Below are 18,455 nucleotides of genomic sequence, written 5' to 3'. Positions count from 1 at the left end.
AGAGACCTCAAGATCATCGAGTCCAACCTCTGACCTAACACTAACAAGTCCTCCACTAAACCATATCCCTAAGCTCTACATCTAAACATCTTTTAAAGACCTCCAGGGATGGTGACTCCACCACTTCCCTGGGCAGCCCATTCCAATGCCTCACAACCCTCTCAGTAAAGAAGTTCTTCCTAATATCCAACCTAAAACACCCCTGGCACAACTTTTTTGAGATAACATATCCTTTTATTGCTGCTATTTACAGTGTTTCAAACCAGTCATCAATTCATAGGTGAATATTTCTATTTATGGTGTCAGAGTTCTGTTTCTGCAGCAGCCTTTTAAAATTTTATTGAAAATCTGAGTACACTTGATTGATTGGATCTCTTTTTCTGCATTTCAACTCTCATTAAAACCATTAGGCATCAACAGACTCAAGTTTAGGACATCTTCAGAATTATTCTGTAAAAGTAAAGAAAAGATATTCAAATACAAGCACATGATATTTAGGTTTCATGGCTGTTTCCTAGGAAAGAAGACTGTAACTTTCTTTATGCAGAATTTGAGAAACTTCTTGTTCTTTATCAGAGTGAGACCAATGCACTATTTAAGTCCTCCAAACAGAAATTAATGGAAATGGACTCTGTGCTGACTTTTCTGCTTAGCGAAAATTTTATTAAACAGATTGTAACCAAGCCATTGTGTTAGTGAATTACAAGGGACCACAAAAAGAAACAAGTAGTGGTGGCACTGGGAGCATGTTGGAAGTATTACATGTAAAACTGTAATTGTAACCAATGTCCAAAACAACTACTATTAAACTGAAACCGTAAAATAACATTTCTTTTGCTAAGTGCCAATCATTTAATTTAATGTATATCTTTTCCACAGAATAGATGCCTTTACCTTTATTACAAGCATGTACAGTTCTCCAGGAAGCATACAGTAAAATCCTCAAAGGAAAAAAAAATAATAATTAATAAACAAATACGTATCCAGAATTTTAAAATTCATTTTATTTTTCAGGTACAACATCAAAGAAATAAAATAATAATAATAAAAAGCAGATTCAAACCCTCAATACAACAGTTTGATCTGATTGCTTTTGATACATACAATCGGTTGCGAGGTACTCTAAATTAATAACAAATATAACACGTCATATAACAAGATGGAAAAAGTAAATAAAAAGTTAAAGTATTAGCATGTACATGGATGCACTATATTAGGAAAGAAGTTTATTTGAACGCTCATGTTTTTCTGTATTCAAAATAGACATTTTAACCCTCTCCTTCCCCCATATAGCATTTGTTTTCAAAAAGTCAAACCCAATCCCTCCCCAAATTACATTCTTATGGTATTACCAAAAACCAAACTGTAATTAACAACACTCCATTACTCTGTATCATCAACACTTCTGTATGCCACCCTCAGTGATGGTGCAGCTATACAGCTGGCACATATACTGCATTTATTCTACATGTAGATGGCATACATTTAGTGAAGTAACTGTTCAAAACCTGAAATAGTACAGTAAAATATTGTCAACAAAAAATTAAGTTTCAGAAGAATTAAATGTGCTTTGAATAAAAGTTCTACCATAAGCCTGTTTAAAGCTAGAAACTGTTTTTAAAAAAGAACTTAAAATAGATTTTGCTGTTGCTGTGCTTCATCTTATATATCCTCTCCATTACAAGAAATAAAAGCTTACAGTATAAATAATCACTTTTAACTTAACCATGGTTTGGCTCATGACTGAGTAAAGATCCAACCTAAGATTCTGGTAGTTGCTTTACACTGACAATAATGTTTCACATAGTAGCACCTTCTTGTTTTATTACAGAATATGGAAGACACGGTTTCTGATTTTTTACCTCTTTAACTTTTTGAACATAGACACCTAACCACTTGAAACACTTGAAAGAGGAATCAAATTTCCAGCTTTGTAATTCTGATAAACGTATGTGACTTCAACAGAAAACTGTATCAGTTTTCATTGTAAGAGCTGTCGCCTCCATTTGATGAGAATCAGTGTAGCCAAACAGAAGCCAGTACAGGCTAGCTAATTCACACCAGATGAAATCTTGACCTGCTTGGAATATGATGTATTATGACAAAACTTAAATTTACAGTAGTACTTACTTACTAGCAAATTAACAAACTGCATTTTCTAAATATAATCTAATGATGAGCTTTATCAACCGAATCATACTGGAGCATTGATCTGCAGCTATTTTAAATTGTTCTAGCACTGATGTCTTTCAGTCTGTTAGGCAAATAATGCAGTGCTGAAGAGCTGACCTTACAAGTTGGCACCACAACCAGATGCCAAAACACCAAAAATTCTTTCACCACAGTTTTTCATACAGTGAGTTATGCCAAAGAACAAAGCCATTTTTCACTGTGGCTGACAACCTGAAGTAATCTTAAAAGAGATTAATCATAGCTACAGCAACATTGGTCAGCCCTGCCCGGTCCCTTGTTTGTGGAAAAGAAATTTCTGTTACTTCAACAGCACTAGCAGAAATTAAAAAAAGAAACAAAACCAACCAACAAACAAATGAACAAACAAAGAAGACCCCCCGAAAGAATGAAAGAAACACAGTGACCATTCAGTAATTAAATTCTGTGCACACATATCTCTGCTGTCACATTGCATTTTATATTAGAAAAAATATATATATACAAAAAGAGCTACTTTTCATTATGTAATACAACTCCATGACTGTAAGATGTTGCCTTCCCTCTCCTTTTTCTACATTTTGATGTGAGAATTTTAGGTTTCAACTTTTGGTATAATGTACACTCATCAGTTCATCAACTGCAAGGTAGTTTACTGTATCAAGTTCTACTATGTCTTCTATTGAATGCTGGTGACTTATTTGGTGTGTATCCCATTTTGCAGTGACCCTTCCCAATATGGATCAAATTTTGTTACATAATCATTCTACTTCCAAGCCTTCTCATGCTCCCATAACTTCATCTCTGACCTTTTCACCTACGTTCATCCCACCAGATGGAAAAAAGTCTTTAGTGATCAATACTCTAGCTCATTGGTAATATCTTACTAAGTGTTGTTAGATCTGAAAAACACACATTTACACTGAGTGCTACATCTCTTCCTCTCTCTACACAACCCAGATTAAGCTCAAAGAAAAGTTTTCACGCTTTTCATAAAAAGACATTTTTCAATATAAAAAGCTTAAATTCATAGATTATAAATAATATATCCTCAAAATATTTAAGAATTTTAGGACTTCATTTGCATTTCAGGGGAACTAGATGCTTTATGTCCTTGATGCCTTCTCAGTCCCAAACCTCTGAGAAAGAAGTATTTGTAGGATATACAATAGGTAGAAGTGCAAAGAGAACATTATGCCTTGTGTCCTGTACACAAATTACAGTAACTGAAAGACTTAAGAACTATGCAACTTTACAAGACAAGTAACAATACTGCTTAGCTTTGCCCTGATAAAGTTACCATCTTTTTTCATGTATACAACTACATGTACAGTTTGACATTGTCAGTTAAGCACATTACTGAAAACAGTATGAGCGAACACTTTTTCCCACTACATATGATATTACCAAGTTGTGCCACATTTTTCTGTCTTGATTTCAACAGCAGCTTTTTGCATTATTTGCCAGATTTTTATACATAAAAATTGTTTGTTCATGTGTTAATTTACAAAATTGTAGTGTTTAATATAATAAACATCAAAATCTAAGATCCATTAAAAATTGCTTTTTTGTAACACATTATTTTAAAAAGTGTGCAGTTAGTACCAGTCTGTTTTATTTTACAACACTATAGCAGTATGAAACTGTTGCTGAACAATCCTGGTACTTTAAAAATGAAAGCATATTTACTACCTGAAAACTATACAGTAATATACTGAAAAAACAAACAAACAAACCTGCAATAGTACTGTTTGTGCCTTTACAAATATATAATGAGAATTACTATGGCTGATATGGATCAGATTTAATCTATAGTCCACACAGCACAGTTTTGCTAATAATAAAAAATATTTTTAAAGCTTAAAGAAGTTGATAAAAAAGCCTCTGATAGTATTGTCATAAATATAGTAATAAAACTGCTTACATGGTCTGTTGCTGTGCTGGTTTTCTGAACCAAGTGACCTAGTAGTTAGCTTTTGTGATTCATTAAGGGTTTGTGATGTTAATCAATACCTAGAAGATCAGTCAAAGACATGCACAAATGATACTAAATTTCTGTCCTTAAAGTGAAACATTTCTGCCTGATCTGAAAAGTAAAAGAATTATACAAATGCGTAAACTAGTGTGTGCTCTTCTGAAGAGGAAGAAATACATATTTATGTATGATATTTATGTATGTGTATCCATATATGTATTTTACATTTAAGTTAGTGTCAATCAAACCCACGCAGAGATTAAACTAACAAAAATCATTAACGCAGTAATCTCTGAGGATTTTCAGATATTCTACCTCTATCTAAAGAGGAAAAAGAAACTCTGAATTACATTATAGGCTGAATCAGCATTGAATAATGGATGACTACAGCCATGTAAGGAAGGGCTCATTTTTGTTGAGTACTGACTCCACATCGTTCAGGATAGGGATCAAGTCTTCTGACTCTAATGTCCCAAGATCAACATTTGTTCCTGGAAGACAGTCGAGGAAATCAGGGAAACGTGTTTGTTGTGTATTTATGTTCATTGTTGTCTGTGCTATAGTTTCTCCTGGGAAAAGTAAAGAAGAATTTTTATACCAAACTCTTCTTAGAAGTAATTTAAAACAACACACTTAATATAAAAATTATCCTCCCTGTTTCCCATAAGCATTTAAAATAATGCCTATCCTCTACAAATGTTACCTTAAAAAATTACACAATTATAAAACATTATTAGCTATAATAAGACATTGTTAATATCATTATACTTTAAGGTAAATCAGGTTATTCTACCTGTATCCATCTCATCTACGTTGCTGAGGAAATCTTCAGGTGTTGTTGGTATACTGTAGCACCCTAATCCCAAACCACTGTCTGTACTCTGTTCCCTGGAATGGTATGGCCCACTATAAATAGAAACAGAAATTGCTTTAGAGAGACAACTTTAAAAGTGTAGATTGTCTAATATGGAGGACATGAACTTGCCTGTTCAAGAAAGGATCAGATCCATTATTTGTAACAGGTCTCATGTCTTGTGTCATGGCTGCTGTGCTCACAGCTGTTTGAACTGGGGTCATGTTTTCTGAGTCCATGGGAAGTTGCCTGCACAGTGCAGCTTCCTGAAAAGGCAAATAAATAAAAGAGAAAGGTTATTCCAACAGCTCAGAATCACTGCAGTCTCACAAAAGAGAACCTGCAATATATATACCTCTTTTTATTCAGGAAAGTAATTCTAAACAATGTAACTGATGACAACTCTACAGCTTTGCAGCCACAGAGATAATAGCTACAAAGTCAAACTACCTATGTTGTAATTTAGGACAACTTGTATGTTGCCCCACCAGAAACACTGATAGGTCTGCACATTACCACCAATTATTAATTGCCTGTCCACACTTCAAGGGCCAGCTAAATCCAATTGAGGGTTTTCACGTGTCTATGAGAGCTGTGCAACATTCAAATTATAATTTCAGTTTACTTTTCAGTGAGGTTGGCTACTCTGAGAGCTGGAGTAGGAATAATAAAACAATTTAAAACATCAAATTTAATCTCTCATGTGTTTCTTCTAACATCTTACCTTAAGTGAAATTGCTCTCAGTATAAACTGCTGGGCAAGAGTTAGAACTATGAAATCACAGAATATCCCAAGTTGGAAGGGACCTACAAGGATAGCTGAGTCCAATTCCCAGCTCCACACAGGACTAAGTAAAAATTAAACCCCATTCCTGAGGGCTTTGTCCAAATGCTTCCTGAACTCCAGCAGGCTTGGTGCAGTGACCTGGTCCCTGGGGAGCCTGTTCTCGTGTCCAACTACCCTCTCAGTGAACAACCTCTGCCTGATATCCAGCCTGACATTCCCCTGTCCCAGCTCCATGCCATTCCCTTGGGTCCTGTCACTGTCCCCAGAGAGCAGAGCTAGTGCCTGCCCCTCTGCTCCCCTTGTGAGAGAGCAGCCCGCCACCACAAGGCCCGCTCCCCTCAGTCTCCTCTTCTCTGGACTGAACAAATCATGGGACCTCAGCTGCTCCTCATACATCTTGCCCTCCAGACCCTTCGCTATCTTTGTTGCCCTTCTGATGACAAACTAGATGATATAATTTGCTAGATACCAAAGCAGAATAATCCAAGTTGGAACCATAAAGTACTTAGCAAATTAGAAGAAAACCACTGCAACCAAGAATTTAATCCAATAACAAACCCTCTGCTTAATAATAAGTATCTGCCTAATGATCTGTCTCTTGTATACTGTCTTAAAAATGACAAACGAGCAATTAGAGCCAAAGGAAACTTTTTTCAACTCTTCCTGGAAGATAAATCCTCCTTGTTGTAGCTCCATGAAACAACCATGACATCTAGTGGTACAGAGTTCTAATACAATTATTGTTTGGCTCCACAGAGATGTTCCAAACATCCCAAGACCTTAAAAATACTGAAGCTGTATCAGTAAACCTGTTTCAATCAACCTAATTATTATTACATATTTTTATGAAATAAGGAAAATAAATGCTTTATTTAAAGTGTAGTACAAAACCTTTCTCTGCTGAATCGGTCACTCAATCATTCTCCCAAATACAGAAAAATAAACAATTTTTTGAGGCTAGAATGTAATGCTTTACTATTACAATTGATTTACTACTACAATTGATTTGTTCACTAAGGAGGACCAGTCTGGTCTCTGCATTAATAATGCAACCATTATGCATTGGGAACTAAAATCTATTGGTGCCCATTATCATAATGCTTCACTTATAATCAAATTGCCAGTAACTGACTGATAAATAGTAATCTCCATTAGATTATGTAATTATTTAATAAATGCTAAAAATACACAGACTAAATAGTTTTAATAGTTTACGCATGATAGCTTATGTATGTCTGTGAAAATATACAAATCTCAGAAAATGGGCAGACCTGCTTTTTTAACTGTCTACATGAAGATGGTGAAAATACTTTTTTAAATATAAGAAGTAAATAGCAACTGCAACAACACAAGCAAAACTAACACTAGCAAGACAGAGAGAAAGAAATAGAGAAATAAATAGAGGAAGGAAGGAAGGAAGGAAGGAAGGAAGGAAGGAAGGAAGGAAGGAAGGAAGGAAGGAAGGAAGGAAGGAAGGAAGGAAGGAAGGAAGGAAGGAAGGAAGGAAGGAAGGAAGGAAGGAAGGAAGGAAGGAAGGAAGGAAGGAAGGAAGGAAGGAAGGAAGGAAGGAAGGAAGGAAGGAAGGAAGGAAGGAAGGAAGGAAGGAAGGAGAAAGAAATACAGGAAGATACAGGAAGAAAGATGAAAAGGAAGACAGCGAAAATGATGCAGGACATACTTTGCCAAGATTTTTTTTTGTTAAAAGTCCAATCCAGAGATAAAGTTCATGTCTTTAATACTTAGGCATTGAATTTTCAAATCTTACTGGAGAGAGTTCCACGCTAAAAAAGGTAAGAATGGAACAAAAAGAAGAAATAAAAGCCTTTCCCCTAGTTTGACAATATGTAAAATACGTTTGTTAGCACTTGGCTGTCATTTCTAAAAATCAAATGCTATTACTAAAAATAAAGTAATAAAATTTTTCTGTGCAGGCTGTAGCATGCAAGTGACCTTCTATTCTTGAGCCACAAAACCGTGATAAATTTTCATCTGTGTCCCCATACACCACTCCTTCTACAGCTGCTTTTGAGCCCCTGTACCTTTCCATACACACATTTATGGAATAGGATAAGGGGATTAGAAAGCTACCTATGAGATGCGTTGCTTTTTTGTGACTATTTTTGCCCTTCCAGATGAGCTGAAAGATGGCATTTGTACATGAAGAGAAGAGCACTTGGATATCTTTCCTATATGACACTTCAGAGATTTTTTACTGAAATCAACTCTAGTTACTTCAACTTCCAAGAAAGCTCTTCGGCAGCAAGCAGATTTCTCCCATTTCCTTTGGAAAGCTGAGAAAAACAAACCAGTAAGAAAGAAAACTCTTTCCAGAATGACAAAACTGAGCAAGGAAAGTTCAGTCATCCTGGCTTGCTGAAACACAACGCCCTTCCTGCATGCACTGAGTTTGCTGTTCTAGCGGCTTTACCAACTAATGCAGAGAAGGACAAAGCAGTAAACAAATCCCCTAAGCAGAGTGCCTCCAGGACCACATGCTCCTTCAGGCTGGGTATGCTGCTCCACCCAAGCAGCTGCAGCCAGGAGTGGCTACAGGGAGCCAGCAGCTGCTGCCAGGCTGAAATCGGATTTGTTAAAGACTGAAAGAATTCCTCCCATCTTGCTCAAGCTCTCTGCACCTCCTTGGAGTCGCCTAGCAGCAGTGCACACTTTTAGTCAGCATTTTTCCCTTAGATAGGTCACACTAAAAAAGCAAAAACAGTAGCAAAGGGTCCTGTTCCAGAGTGATTTGCCACATTCTTCTCAGATGCCAGGGTTCACTGCTATTCAGGCTAATGGCAGGAAGTGTACAAAGTTCTGTTGCAAAGGATAGATTTTACATCTTACCTTCCTCGAGTTGCAAATATGTTGTCTCCTAGAAGCTAACCCAGTTCTGGAAATTTTAGTAATGCAAAGTGATACTGTCCTGCTTTATATAATGCGTATCTTAAACAAAGAGCATTAGTGCAGGGTGCTACACAGCATAATAAGCATAATAAGTTGAAGACTTTATTAAGCACAGCACAGCTGCATAATGTTTTACACGTATTAGTTTCAAAGTAGAACAGTCAGCAGGGCAGGGAAACCAGCCATTGTGTTAATGGTTCAACTGTTCTGAAGCTTAATTTGCTCTTGCTCTGGAGCAAAAACAGGTCCAAAGAAAGTAGAAATAGCTAGCTGCATTATTAGCATGATGACAATATGACTAAACTCAGAGCAAATTACGTCCACTCTCTTCCTATGGCCAGCACTATTACGTTCTGAGCTCTTGATAGTAAAGAATGTATGTGCAAGACTTGGGATTACTGATCAGGTCAGAGAACACTACCTTGAACGCAGTTATTCTGCACACACAGGTGATATAATGTAATGTAGTTCCCAGAAATTAAGGTAAATGGAAATTGATCATGGGCACAAGACATTGGTGTCAGCACAGTTTTTAGACTCAGGTCTGAACCATAAAAGTCAAATTCAGCCCTGAGACAAGTAGATAAAAAATTTCAGAGACATTAACAGACTTGTATCTGCCTTTCACATGCCTGTTCAGCAAGAGCACTGAGCACATGCTTAACTTTGAGCATGTACAAATATTCACCAAAGATGTTGGGAATAATCACATGCAAAAATAGGTGTTTCCTCAGGATTTATAAAAGGAACATAATTTAATTTTTTTTCTTTTTTCTTTATTTTCAAATGCTGTTAGTGCTGTACAGATTCAAAAACTATAAATGAATTTTAATTAATTTTGTTAAAGAGAATTTCTTTAAGTTCTTATACATACATTTAGAGGAAGGAGATAAAAGAGTAAAAATATAAATGTTGCAAATATATTATCATAAACTGTTTTTACAAATACTCTCACTAAAATTTTTGCAATTCTGCTTTTTTTTCCTGTTTTTTTCTTTTTTTTCTTTTTTTTTTTTCCGAGAGGAAACCAAAACACTGGTCACTAATTCAAGATTTTCATGACTGCTGCTTATAAAATAAAACAAATTATTTGTGAGTATATTTCCCTTTTGATAGATCTGCTCTGATCATCCAGAACTCTATTTCACACCCACTAAGTGGGTATGTCCCCTTTTCTTTGCTACCCTACAATGCCTACTAGAGGTCATTTAGATGTTCCAGTCTGTTTTCAACACTGATATATTTTTTCTCACTAATTCTCCTCCAACTTGTCAGAACAAGAGTGAGTACCACTCTTCACTTACTTGTGGCTACCCATCCTTTACACAGACTCTGCTACTCTCTCTTAAAGGTCATCTAAGTGTGAGGATTTTTCTTAAGTTTCTTTTTGCATTCTACAGAAGTCACTACCATTTCCAAAAATTACAGCAACTTAAGGTACTCTAACACATCAGAAAAGTTCAGCCTATTGTCATCTTTATCCTGGTCACAAACATGTTTTTAAGTGCTGCCAAGACTGGTCACACTGTATTTATAAATACAGTATAAACAATTGTTACCCTGAAATGACCCAAAGGCAAAAGAGCTGCAGACATGAAATAGTAATTCCACAGAATTATTAATTTCATAGAGGCTGTCAATGAGGACGGGTGACCAGGGAGGAATACAGAGACATTGTCCAAGCATGCAAATATGACATCAGGAAAGCTAAAGCCCATTTAGAATTGAATCTGTCTAGGTATGTAAAAGACAACAAAGAAGGGCTTTACATATGTGACAAAAGGAAGACCAGAGGAAATACGGGCTCACTGCTGAATTACACTGGCCACCCAGTTACAGAGGACCTGAGAAAAGTGAGCTACCAAATGCCTTCTTTGGCAAAGTCATTACCAGAATGACTGGCCTTCAGGAATCCCAGGTCCTGGAGACCAGAAGAAAAGACTGAAGCAAGGTAGATGCACCCTTGGTGGAAAAGGACCAGGTCAGGGAATAATTATGCATGCTGGACATACTAAATCCATGGGCCCTGATAGGATGTAGCCATGAGTGTTGAGGGAGCTGGCAGATGTCATTGTGAGGCCACTCTTGATAAGCTTTGATCAAACATGGTGACTGGGAGAAGTGGCTAAAGACTGGAGGAAAGCAAATGTCTCTCCTAACATCAACAAGAGCAAGAAGAAGGACCCAGGAAACTACAGAGTGATCAGCCTCGTCTTGATCCTTGAGAAGATGATGAAGCAGCTAATCCTGGAAAACATTTCCAGGAACAAGAAAATCATCAGGAGTTGTCAGCATGGATTCCCCAAGAGGGTCATGCTTGACCAACTTGATAAACAACTATGATTATGTGACTGGCCTGGGAGAAAAGGCAAGAACAGTGAATATTGTATACCTAGGCTTCAGTAAAGCTTTTGACGCTGTCCCCTATATTTTCCTCACAGAGAGGCTGTTAATGTGTGGGCTGGATGAGGTGAGGTTTGAAAACTATCTGAATGGCTGAGCCCAGAGAGTGGTGACCAGTGGCATGATGTCTAGTGTGAGGCCAATTTGTGATTCTTTGATTTTTGTGAAAGTCACCATTTTCAAAGCTACTTGGACCTGTAACTGTAGCGTTTACAAGGTCACTGGCCATAATGGTGATATCCTTGGTAAAATTTACTTAGTTCACATTGTTCCTAATGGAAACAGGTTGTTTATTTTCTCTAAGGAAGCTGATTAATATACTGTGCAAAGCACAATATCATCAGTAGAGTGGTCTCTAGCAGAATAAAAGACTCTGTTTATTTCTTTAAGGCAGTGTAAAGGAAACTACCTATCTATTTTATTCAATGTGAGTCATTATACAGAGCTAAAACTTATGAAATAGAAAAATAAACAAAACACCTACAGAAACACATCTCTGAAAAGTCAGCAAAATTGAGGTACTCATGTAATATATGAATGTGTTTTTATTTCAATTAAAGGTAAAGGTTGCAAATTATAAAACTGGGATCAGATTCAAGAACAAGCCTGTATGTTCTGCCTTATCTTCAATGAAGCATGAACATGGTCTTTTACGGAAATCAAAGTAGACTGAGAAATAACCAGTGATAGTTGTTCTAGATTTATAAACAGCTGTTAAACAGAATTTGGTCTTTACATTGCCATCATAGAGAGTAAGAAACAGTTGAGGCCTGTGACTCTTGAGTCTCTTTCCTTATACTTTGTTTTCCAAGAACTGCTATATGACATTTTGTGCTCTGCTCAATGCTAGTTGAGAGAAAAAATGAAATGTTCTCTGTTCATGAAGACTCTATTTGTATTAGTTTTTTGGTTATCCTTACCTAAAGCAATGTTTAACCTTGACATAAATTAACAGTGCTACTAATTGTACCTGCTAAAAATTTGGATGCATCGAACCAAAAGCTCTTGAACAGAATAGAAGCGTATCCTTGGTGTTACCTGTCGCAGTAACTCCTCCTGACGCATCCTAATTCGCTCCCTCTCCATTTGGATTCTCTGGAGCCTCAACTTCTGCTGCTGCTGCTGCTGTGTGGTCAGTGCATTGGGCATGTTCAACAGCCCTGGCTGTGGGGTCTGGGGAGGACGACTTTGCTGTGAGATAGCTGTGCTGTGTGTTATTTGGTGTTGGTGATTCATAACTGTGGGAAAGAAAAGAAATCAAGTCTGATTAAGAACAATTGTACTTTAAGGTAACAGAATGCCTACGACACATATTGCTCATCTACAGTGAGTATAGCATCATTAGAATTATTTACTTCTAATGATCGAGAGAACTATGCTACCTGGCAAGATCTGATACTAGTAATTGCTTAATAAATAATCTGAAATATTTTATATGTGTATGAAATTTAAATACTTAAGATACAACAAGTATTTAAAGTCATATTTTGAGTAATCTGATCCAGTGGAAGTTGTCCCTGCTCATGGAAGGGAGGTTAGAACTGGGCGATCCTTAAGGTCCCTTCTAACTCAAACCCTTCTATGATTCTATGATCCTGGTATGTTCAAATATTTACCTAGTCATAGGTAGTAAATGATATGCAAACTTTTTAATTGAAAACTTCTCTATAAATGTGTACCTATAACATGCAGTGAGCTAGCTAGATGTTTTTGGTAATCATGCCACAAAGCCAAAATAATCAACTGGAACTTTCACCAGGAGGTATCACTTGTACATAGAAACAGAAACATCCCATCTCTCTGAAGATGTTTCCCTATTTGTAGTGGGAAAAAAACAGGAGGAAAATGAGACAAAGCAGGGTGGCTGCACAGCCTCTTTTGTACCTCCATTTTGTTGATAGTATGTGACAATGGTTAGTATTGGTAGAAAGAAAAGTAAGTTACTCTAAGAGTTAGGTTTGATTGGACCTCCATTTTATTTTTGAGTAAAATACATCAGTTCTCAGCAATGCAATGCCTTTTGTGTGCCATAGAATGAACAGTTCTTTTCTTCCTCCACATTTCCAGTAAAAAATACATACAGTGCCTAAAGCCAGTCTGGATAACAAGTGATACCCACATACTGCTTTAAAATTGACATTTGTGCAAGGATTCTTTCACTAGTGAGGCAATAATGTAATTAACAAAGCTCTACTGTTTTAACAAGAATATCCCAGGTACTAAAATACTTCCTAAAAAAGGTACAATGTCTTTCTTTCCAAAGGACTATGATTTGTATTTTCCTTTTTGTCTTTCACTCATTGCTCTTACCATATGAAAACAGAAATCTCAACTCAGTTCTCTGCTTCTCAGACCTGGATATTAATGTTGTGCATATCACTGACCTTGAAGGATATGGTAGAGCAATCCCTCTTGAAAGTGTGCATTGAAAGAAATTGGTTGATGATTTTAAAGCCTGGATCAAATGTATGATACACATACAATGCAAAATATTGATCTTAACTCACTCTACTAGTCCCAAGTTAAAAAATTAAAAGAAAAAAAAAAAAAAAAGAGAGAGGTTGACTTCTTGCTAGTTAGTTTTTTGCCAAATTGGGTGTTGCTTGTTTTTCTGCAGTTGGAATAAAGCAGGTACACAGGCATTGGGCCAGCATAAACTTTGCCTTGCTTCATTTGACAAATTTATTGACATGTGCTCACATAGATCTGAACTGACTTTTAAATTCTGGGTGATCCAGCAACACGTAGGTACAGCACTATGGAACCACTTGGGAGTGCAGCTGCATGACATTTTAGCTTCAGAAGCAAATTCAGCTCAATAAATAATCCAAGCTAAAAGCAGCTCTGCAGCAATATAACGTTCTTACTGATTCAGTGTATGTGTGGCTCACAAACAGCTGCATCCACACAAATGACATCATGCTTCCACATGAAACCAGGGTTATTGACTGCTATCACCTCTTGCACATTCATCTGCTTCCTCCTCCTCATGTTATCCTTTTTCTGTGGTTATATTTCTAAGAAACAACAAAAATTCATGCTACTTCCAATAAAAGGGACTTACATCATCTGTGTTTGATAAAGCTACAGCTATGAGAATTTTTTACAAGTTTCAGTACAGGAGATATATAGAAGGCAAAGGACTAGGTCGGAGCGATCCTCAACCAACTCCACACCATTTGTGTTATTTGGCAATGCTCCTGTTCCTGTCAGTGCCTTTCTTCTCAGAGGTTTGTAGGTCTGAAACCTCTGGACATACGTCCAGAGAGAAACAGCTCTGTTCAAAACTGCCACTAATTGGAATGAGTTCTAAAAAGCCATTGAGTTGAGTAATAGGGACAAATTCACCAGATGTCATTTGAACCTGCTGACACCACATTTTTCTCCAGCATACGCTGCTTCAAGAAAAAAAGGGATTCAGGTAACTCTTCGTTCACTTTCAATACCGGACACCTATCTTAGCAGCAGACTTTATGAATAGACTCAGAAACAGCAAATATAGAGAAGCCATGTGTCTGTGCTTTCAAATGAGTACAGATAGTTTTGATAAGGTATCTTCTAAAGTACATGTATGACAAAATCTATCTTAAAATGTAGCATTGATACAGTGATAAAATCACTTTTTTTTTTTTTTTTTTTCAAAACCAGCTAATAAATGCACAGATGTTAAGGCCCAGGTTTTGATCTTATTAGATCTTATTAGCCACATAACAGCACTGTGCCAGTTGAATTATTCTTGAGTGCATCACAATCACGTTGCACAGGCAAATTTAGGACTCATGTAGGACCCAGGTGGTCTACTTTTGCAAAGACAGGTCTAGTTTGTGTGTGTGTGCATGGACACATAATGTAAATTAATCTAACCTAGCTCAAAACAAATATTAACTGGAAATAAAAATAGTGTAAAACTGTTATGCAACTCATTATAGAAAACAAAATGAAACTAAAATCTGGGACATTCCACAGCACTTTCCACAGCAACTGCTGCATTCAGCTGTTCTAAAAATATATCTGAAGGGTCAAAATGTTACTTGTACAGTAATAAAACAGCTGAGTCTGGGAATGAACTGATGTGTAATTAAATAACAGCAGGTTTGCAAGTGTTCTTCTGCTTCAGTTCAACTGAAAGGCAATATACATTGTTATGAACAAGCCTTTAATGTGTTAGGTTTTAGAGCTTTTCTATACCAGCAGTTCAAATGCTATGGCATGTGGAATGTGTCTTCAACTTCCATGCTTAGCTTCTTCTTGTTCATAGTGTTAAGAATCGCATCCAGCATTGATAACATCCAGATAGGTCCGGAGTGAAATACAGTGAATTCTGAAAGTGCCAACTGTAAGGTTTAGTCATGGTGCAGATTTATTTTATTACTTCTGCAGATCAGGACTAGCCATATCTAATAGGCATGGATTACTCATGTGCTATACCTAGTTTGGGTCTAGAAAGAGCTTTATTACCTGTAGGTGGTGCAAAGCCCACACTAGTAAATCCTTCCAGGGCCTGTGGAAAGCAAGCAGACATATCTAAACTTTCTTTGCAATGTGCTTCCAGAATCAGAAGTTCTGGAGAGTATAGCACAGATATGCCAGTGTGTCCTTCAATGTGATTTCTCCAGAGGCAATGTAGATGTCATCTGATCCCCAAGTAAAGCCTCCTGGAACCCACAGACTGCAGCACAGAGCCACCCACTTCATTCTGTGGAAGTGCATTAGCACCAGCTTTGAGAGGACCATAAGAGACCTGGGCTAGATCTTCACACAGTTTCAGATTTGTGGTTCGCTACATGATGCTCCTAAGTTAAAGACAGCTATACTACATGAATACAGACAGGCTTGTGCTGAAAACTGCAGCTTCCTACATCAACAGCTATTATCTGTAAGAAATTCTGACGTGAGAAAATCAGGAGACCTAAAGAAACATCCAGGTCAAAGAACATAAATTAAGTTTACCAACGATAAGTGATCTTTCCAGGTTCCCTGCAGACTTAGTGGTAGCTGGAATACTCAAGATAAATGATGCACAGAAAGGAAATGCCATCATGTTACAGACAAATCCAGAGGCAACAGAGAGAGGCGCTGGCAGTACTAATGCAAAACTTCCAGCTCTCTTAGTCTTCCTAAATGAACTAACAGCCCAGAAATCCTGCAGTTTGGCAGAGCAGTTAAAGCTACTGAATGACTGATCCATCAGAAAACCTAATGAAGTAGTGCTGTTCAAGCTGCAAACAATGGCATTTGCCACTGGAGTTTTGACAGATGAAGAAAGGGTAAAAGGACTTCTTAGTGGACTGAACAATTCCATTACACAAATAGTTGGATACAAAGCTTTGAGATGGTTGGCAGAAATGTGCATATGTTGCACATTGCATCTGAGTACATGGGACAAATACAACAATTTGGAGTTTACTGGGCAGGGGTTGTTCAATGTGTTCTGAATGTGCACTAAAGCCATCCAGAGCTTTGAAAATCACAGTCACCATGCTATGGTGGGTTGGCCACCCCCAGGCAGCAACTAAACACCCACCCTGTCACACCCCAGCCCCACACAACGGGGTGGGGGAAAGGATTGGAAGAATTAAAGCATGAAAAAAATGTGCATTGAGATAAAGACAGTTTATTAAGTGAACCAAAGCTGTGCATGCAAGCAAAGCATAATAAAAAAAAAAAATAAATCAGTATTTCCCATTGGCAGGCAGTTTAGCCACTTCCTAAAAAGGAGGGCCTCAGCACTTGCACAGGTTACTTGGGAAGACAAATGCCACAACCATTAATGTCCCCCCCTTCCTCCTCCTTTCCGTAGCCTTTTATGGCTGAGCACAAGGCCACGCAGTATGGAATGTCCCTTTGATCAATTCAAGCCAGCAGTCTCCTCCCAGCTTCTGGTGCATCCCAGCTTGCTGGTGGCGGGGCAGCTGTGTGTGGTGGTGGGAAATAGTGGGGTTAAGAAGAAAGCCTCCATCCACACTGTGCAAGCTCTGCTCGGCAACAGCCAAAACACTGCTCTGTTATCAGCACTGTTCTGGTCAGGAATCCAAAACACAGCACCATACCAGCTGCTATGAAATTAATTCCGTCCCAGCTAAACACAGTACAAAAGCACAGCAAATGCATTAGACACTAAATGTTTCTGTCAAGTGCTGGACTTTCAGTTCAGGTACAATATAGCTGATCTGGTGTAGCCTGCAGTACCTTCCAGTCAGGACGCCGGAACTCATAATTCAAAACAAATATAAAAAATCTTTAAGCTCTACCCAAGTGATGTCTGGATAAAAAAGGAAGACAGATCTAGAGACAAATGGACATACTGCAACTCCACTGAGGCAGCTTCTCCACCGGAGATGAGGTTGCAGATGTTGTCTAATATCTCGAACTTTTTGACTGCACACAGTGACCACGGCAAAACAAATCTGGGCATAAACCGAAATAAACTAGCAAGTGATTTGCATTTTGCTAAATATGAAAAATTATCACCCCAAACCAATCTTCTTTGTTACAGAAAACATCTTTATACATTGTAAAGCTAAACAATCTGATCATACTGGTCCTGTGTATGCTTCTCAACATTTTATGACAGAAAATATGACTGCCTCCTTTCACTGCGGCAAAAAAAACTATGGAAGCTCTGAAATGATACATTTAATATGGTTGAACCTTCTGTAGAATAAATTAAAAGCAAGATTCAGTTTTGCTGGAAACTCTTTCTGTGACCCGTTTTGTGTTGAGCATCATCGCGTATTTTTACCTAATTTATGCTTGTGAAAATGACACTGAGGTTTACAAATCCATGCAAATTAAAACTGCCTTAGACAGGGCAATTCCGAAAGTCTCAACAGACTATTTGATTCTTGCTATTATTACACCCTAGTTAGTACAGTAATTAATAATTAAGCATGCATGCTTTCATATATAATTACTTGCATCCTTCTAGACATTTTCTTTACAGAATCAATACCAACAAAATCTGTGGTCACACTTATCTACCATACAATTGTGGCAACACTTATGATCACTTAAAAATACTTCCCCCTCTTTTTCCTCTACAGCTTCCCTTCCCTACCCTCTTCCGTGCCTCATATTTCCTGTTCAAAACACTGTATGTAACACCAGGTAGGTCTTATCCCACAAAGCTATCTACCTGGGCAAAAACCACCATCCAGACAGAATCTCTTCAAAAGATATGTGGCAAAGTATGATCACATATTACAAGACCAAGAGTTCTCACTGCTTTCAAATTCTTACTATGTGAGTTCTTCAAACAACAAGAAGAAAAATATTTTTGAGAAGAAAATAAGTTGCTTTTCTGAAAGGCAAGCTACAATGATATGCATAGGCATAATGAAAAATTATAGTACCTGAAAATATCT

The 18,455-nt window shown here is 37.4% G+C and overlaps 1 protein-coding gene across 1 annotated transcript; it reads right to left on the bottom strand.

The window, feature by feature from the left end:
• Positions 1 to 982: 982 nt before the first annotated feature.
• On the bottom strand, positions 983 to 14,082 carry LOC311429440 (WW domain-containing transcription regulator protein 1-like; the record flags this gene model as incomplete). The annotated part of the gene is made up of 5 exons (XM_084540522.1): positions 983 to 4,713; positions 4,938 to 5,050; positions 5,130 to 5,263; positions 12,130 to 12,329; positions 13,983 to 14,082. 5 exons carry the CDS (start codon positions 14,080 to 14,082, stop codon positions 4,529 to 4,531), a joined length of 732 nt encoding a protein of 243 aa, XP_084396648.1. The 3' UTR covers positions 983 to 4,528.
• Positions 14,083 to 18,455: the final 4,373 nt, after the last annotated feature.

Source organism: Aythya ferina (genome assembly GCF_964211825.1).
Source record: "Aythya ferina genome assembly, contig: HAP1_SCAFFOLD_1115, whole genome shotgun sequence".
Taxonomy (NCBI): domain Eukaryota; kingdom Metazoa; phylum Chordata; class Aves; order Anseriformes; family Anatidae; genus Aythya; species Aythya ferina.
Note: the sequence above shows the minus strand (reverse complement) of the source record. Positions and strands in the feature narration are given on the sequence as shown.